The sequence below is a fragment of the Haliotis rubra genome, unplaced genomic scaffold, assembly GCF_003918875.1.
Source record: "Haliotis rubra isolate DU_JTF1 unplaced genomic scaffold, ASM391887v1 Scf126, whole genome shotgun sequence".
Lineage (NCBI taxonomy): Eukaryota > Metazoa > Mollusca > Gastropoda > Lepetellida > Haliotidae > Haliotis > Haliotis rubra.
Window position 1 is genome coordinate 756,811 of NW_025765181.1, and position 6,187 is coordinate 762,997.

Here is a 6,187-nt window from a genome sequence, read left to right on the forward strand (position 1 = left end):
ACAACTGTCTGCTAGTGGAGAACCTCTGAACAGCTGTCTGCTAGTGGAGAGCCCCTGAACAACTGTCTGCTAGTGGAGAGCCTCTAAACAACTGTCTGCTACTGGAAAACCTCTCGACAACTGTCTCTAGTGGAGAACCTCTGAACAACTGTCTTTCAGTGGAGAGCCTCTGAATTACTGTCTGCTAGTTGAGAGCCTCTGAACATCTGTCTCCTAGTGGATTACCGCTGAACAACTGTATCCTAGTGGAGAGCATCTGAACAACAGTCTGCTAGTGGATAGCCACTGAATTACTGTCTGCTAGTGGAGAGCCTCTGAACAACTGTCTGCTAGTGGCGAGCCTCTGAACAACTGTCTCCTAGTGGAGAGCCCCTGAACAACTGTCTTTTAGTGGAGAGCCTCTGAAAAACTGTCTGCTAGTGGAGAGCCTCTGAACAACTTTCTTTTAATGGAGAGCCTCTGAACAACCTTCTTTTAGTGGAGAGCCTCGGAACAACTGTCTGCTAGTAGAGAGCCTCTGAACATTTGTCTTCTAGTGGAGAACCTCTGAACAACCGTCTGCTAATGGAGAGCCTCTGAACAACTCTCTGCTGGTGGAGAGCCTCTGAACAACTGTGCAGCTGGCAGTGGAGAGTTTCTGAACATCTGTCTGCTTGTGCAGAGCCTCTGAATATATGTATGCTAGTAGAGAACCACTGAACATGTGTCTCCTAGTGGAGAACCTCTGAACATCTGTCTACTAGTGGAAAGCCTCTGAACAACTGTCTTCCAGTGGAGAGCCTCTGAACATCTGTCTGCTAATGGAGAGCCTCTGAACAACTGTCTCCTAGTGGAGAGCCTCTGAACATCTGTCTGCTAATGGAGAGCCTCTGAACAACTGTCTTTCTAGTGGAGAGCCTCTGAACAACTGTCTGCTAGTGGAGAGCCTCTGAACATCTGTCACACATATGTCGTAGTGATGATATGACCTTGGTGTAACTCGCTGTTCACCATGCCCTGGGCGATGTACAACGGTACCTGTCTGACTCTAACAAAAATATCTTAGAATCGATTCTGAGAAACCGTCCCAAACTTAACGTGTTACATTTAATTTCTCTCTAAAAGGCACACTCAACGTCAAACGTCACACGTCCAAAAAACACTTCTTGTTTCTTTCAATCTGGAAACCTGGTTGCATACTTTCTCTGGACGGCAGTTTATATGCCCACGGTGATGGAATACGGGTTTTAGAACACAAACGTTCATTATCAGATATGATTTGTATCAGTCAGGTAGATAACAATATCACAATGCATGAGACCAATCTGTTTTAAACAGAACAATTCCACACGTGAACAGATTGTGGAGATGTATGAGAATGTTGTTAATGTCGTACTTGTATCAACCATCGAGTAGGAATTGCAGACTGATGACCTTGATGTTATGAATCAAAATATTATAACACCATAATAAAATACTTTAACACTATACACACCATAAGCCAATAACCACTCAGCCCCCTTCACGTGACGTCACTCCTTTCTCAACAGAATGAGCAGGGATTGTTATACCAAACTACACTCTCTCAAAAAAGAAACGCAACCCCTATCTTAATATCTGACATCATTTCTAGAATAAAGATGGTGAATGTAAATTAGAATTTTCTTCAAAATACTGTTAATACGTTCCCATCTGATCAGTATAAGCTCCCAAACGGAACCATTGTCACACATGATGACCTTTGTATCCGTGTTATTTGAGAAAGTGCGAAATTGTCATGTACAAAATGCTAAAAGCCTGTTGCACGTGCAAATCGTTGAAAACACAGTTCATGTAGAGGGTTTTAAAAGCACGCGTAGTTTGTAATTTTCTCTCATAATTTGCTCTGCAAATCAAGTTCGAAAATGCCCCGTTTGAGTACAGCAAATCGAAATATTGCCATTGGTCGCATTGAGGCCGGGGAAAGCTTTGGAACAGTTGCCCGTCATCTAAACGTACACAAAACAACAATCTCACGACTTTGGAATCGTTACACCCAGTTCCATGCAATTGAAGATCGTCCCAGGAGCGGTAGACCTAGGATCACCACACCGGCTCAGGATCGCTTTATTCGACTCAGCCACCTACGTAATCGGCATGCCACACCCACCATCACTGCAACACAGGTGCCAGGTTTTGAAGAAAGTATCGGCCCAAACCATCAGGAACCGTTTACATGAGGCAAATTTACGTGCAAGAAGACCAGTTGTTGGGCCCGTCTTGAAACCTAGCGTAAATTGAGAGTTCGATACATAGTTTATAAATCTCAACCATACCCGTACCAAAAAAAAGATCCGGATTAGAATTGGTCTTCAGTAACCCATGCTTGTCGTAGGAGGCAACTAACGGGATCGGATGGACTTGTTTGACAAGTCATCGTATTCCAATCGCGTAGATCAATGCTCGTGCTGTTGATCTGGTCAGTCTGGTCCAGACTCGAATATTTACAGACCGCCACCATATAGCTGGTGAAATATTGCTGAGTGTAGCCTCAAACAACAAACAAACAAAATACATCTCAATCAAACATCGCAAGAGATATCGTGTTTTAATCGTTTCATCTGTCAAAATCATCATGCTCTTTTCCTTATGATGAGGTAAGTCAAACCCATATTATTCTTAAACTCATCTGGACTGATAAAAGTCATGTGTTTCTCAATAGTTGCAAAGAGTTCATCAACTATCTTCTCCTTCTCCTCCTGTAAGCGACTGTCTGAGAGACCATTTATGAAGGTGCTGTTGCCCCAGTTCCTATGAGCCGCCACGTACATTCTTGCAAACTCCTCCCTGTCATCAATCCCTTCCTTGTCTTTCTTCTGCATCCAATCATCATAGAACACATCTGCATTGATGTACACCTCAGAAAAAAGAAGCTGTAACCCTGATCTCCTCACTGGGGATATTATATCATTAAAAGGGGACGTTAGCTGTTCCCGTGTTTGGAGATAAATAGGAAAGTTTGTATTTATGAATTCTTCGTCTGATATTTTGCCCGAATCTCTAAATGCCTTCCATACCCGTGAAGCTAAAAGTAAAAATGATTTTGATGTGTATGTTTGTTCCCCAGTGGAAACATCAGTGTATTCACAACACACAGCAACGAACAATATGCCTCCTGGTATCAATTCCTTGCTCCTCATCACCAAAAACGTTTCCCAGGCTTCCCCTCCTGCCTTCATCATGGCTTCCTTCTCTTCATCACTGCTCTCAGGGTAGATGCATAAGGAATCTTTATAGGACAGTTGGTGCCTTGGGCAACCACTGAGCAGCAGCCACTGACATGACGAAGTGCATTGAATTTGACGGAACGCACTGTTTGTGGAAATGAACACCGCTCGCATGAGCATAAACATTAGGAAGGTCTTTAAGGTAAGAAGGCGGATCTGGAATGATACCCGCTAGTCGTCTAAACAGTGAGTTGAAGTCATTAAGCTCTTGATCTTCGTGGATCACACGAAACTCCATCCCTGGACCATGATGGTCCTGGAGGACCTTCAACAGGTCAGTCATGAACGTCATGGACGTAGCGCCGTCAGCTGTGCCGTAGTCTCCGATGTTGAAAACATGACCTTCTTGTATGGGTATTGTCTTGATACTTTTGAGTAGTATGTCCCGGACTGGCTCAAAATAGATGGCATTTTGTTTTCCAAGTGAGGCTCCATAGCCCCCATTGCCAGTGGCTCCGTAAGAAGCAAATCCTCCTCTGTATCCATGGCTACATCTAAGCGGATGAGGTGCGGGATGAACTAATGAAATCAATCCCAGAGTTGTATATCGGCTGCACATAAGTGGTCTGTACATAATCTCTAAATAAGCTTCCTGCTCTGTAAATAATCTTCCGCTACTGTTTCATATGCTGGACTTACTGGAACAGAAAAGAGTATATTTATATTTTTGAAAAACAGTTGAAAGCATACAGTATACAATTGTAAATAACACTAGCCATGGATGAATTCCATTGGGATCATAGCATCCTGGCACGCCTAAGGGAGGCAACACAGCAAATACTTCAGCAAGTGTTACCATATGCCTGTACAGACCTCAAGAGAAGTTACGCGTTTTAGAAGTAAGTTTCATTTTCCCTTTGCATATCTCCGTGGCGGTGATATATGTATAACCAACAATAGTTATATTCATGTTCATAATGATAATATTAATGAATTCCTACTGATGTCTCCGCTTCCTCTAACGAAAGAAGCAGATCGTCACAATGACGTAACATTAAAGCTTTTGACTATTTTTTCACAATTTGCTTTCTTTACGGAAAGTACATTTATCACTCACCTTTCTTACATTGTGTTTAGCGAAACTATGTTATTTATCGCACAATCATTAACATGATCAGAAAAATATAAAAGTATCCGAGATGAATAAAGCAAATTATCTTGAATAAACAATTGTCAGAATTGGATTTGCAAGCTCTGGTTCTTTAACCGTAATGGTTTAGGGATAATTAGTACTCAACGTATAGAATTTCTTAAAACGTGTTACTGAGAGAGTCTCAGTTACAAGCGCTGATGAGCATCGTCCACATCTGGTGGTTAAATATCAATAATTATTGGGCTCACAATTTGACAACATTACAAACTTAATAAGTATGGTTACAAATTCATGTTTTACCTCAGTCTTTATTGAAACATGTTTTGTAATATTACGCAGCCACAGAGGACTGTGATTTTTCACAAGCTATTGTAGGATTGAGTGATGGTTCAATTAAATTTAACAACCGTTCTTTCAGTTTTCAAATACATAAATAAATACGAATACTTTCTTTGCCAGGTAACATGTTTAACATGTAATTAATTAATCAGCAGAGAAGCCTATTGTGGAAACATTTGGAGGTGGGTCATCGTGATTAAACACACCTACATATTGAAAACCGAACGCGTTAATAAACAGTACGTATTTAGTTTAAGTCAAAGGAATTAACCTAAAACAGAAAAATAAACAAGAGAACACAAGCACGACCTACCTCCGAGAAGAAAGTCCAATCATCTGTTTCATCAAATCACTAAAAACTCCCCAGTCTCTATAGAACATAAGGAGTCAACAATGTAACTATAAAATGCGAGAGAAGCGCATTAACCAAGGAAATGGGATATGCCAGCGTGCCCACATCTGTCTGCTTCTCTTCTATCAATGCTCCATTAACTCCATGACCAGTAACATGAGGTGTAAATGGCAGAATTATCCGTTGTTAATCTCAAAGCGCCATGCGTCCACACTATCACGTAATATACAGAGGCTGGCTGAGTGCATTTTCGTGATTTTACAACGGAACTAGTTAATCCATTTATTTTAGCATACCAGCAGTCGTCCCTAAATCCAGATGGTACATCCATGTCAACGATAAGAGCGCTGAGATGTTAAACCGTACCCTAGAAAGAAGCCTTGCGCGTAGGCTGTACTGAATGCTAAGCCCATGGAGGCATAGTAATTCTATCCTTAAAAAGGCAAGTCAGGATAGGCGGACGGTACACCAGTCTGAGGGACAATGCTTATTTATGTTTTAGAAATTATTTAAGCCGTTAATTATTACCTTAGAGGCTTGTGCAAGTCTAGCTAGTAATCAACAGCCACTATGTCCTTCATTTATATACAGAGGTCATCCCAGTTTCCTTGGGATGATAATATTCCCTTTTACTGTTAGGAATAACAACTGTATTAACGAGTCTTTGTTCAGTAGGTCGCATATAATTCGCTATGTCATCGCAATGGTAAATTATTCATCGATTGTAATGCCACACCGACCTGTTTAATCTGTCGTGATCATACTGTTTGTTGTTTGTTTCACATTATTGACGTACGATGAGTTCTACTTCGAAATTTATTTCGCGAGATTAAACAGTCCATCCGCCATGTTGTATTATGCAAGGGCATGCAACCCTCTCTTGTCAGGATGTCGCTATTTACATATAGGTTACACAAAACCAATTATTTTCCCTTTGACTTCTATGGTGTTGCAAGGGTGGGGCATTACAATGACCAGTTGCGGGTGTGTTGAGGTGACATTTATTCTATATTTAATCAGTCAATCAATCGATCAGACAATCACCCTGTAATAATACATCAAGAATTGGATGTTTTATTTCAGTATAAAGTTAGCAGGGGGCGGTGGGGTAGCCTAGTGGTTAAAGTGTTCGCTCGTCACGCCAAAGTCCCGGGTTCG

The 6,187-nt window shown here is 41.4% G+C and overlaps 1 protein-coding gene across 1 annotated transcript; it reads right to left on the bottom strand.

Moving 5' to 3' along the window:
* Positions 1 to 2,591: 2,591 nt before the first annotated feature.
* On the bottom strand, positions 2,592 to 5,013 carry LOC124266520. Its single transcript, XM_046701315.1, has 3 exons — positions 4,991 to 5,013; positions 3,472 to 3,739; positions 2,592 to 3,293 (listed from the first exon to the last, which is right to left on the bottom strand). Exons 1-3 carry the CDS (start codon positions 5,011 to 5,013, stop codon positions 2,592 to 2,594), a joined length of 993 nt encoding a protein of 330 aa, XP_046557271.1.
* Positions 5,014 to 6,187: the final 1,174 nt, after the last annotated feature.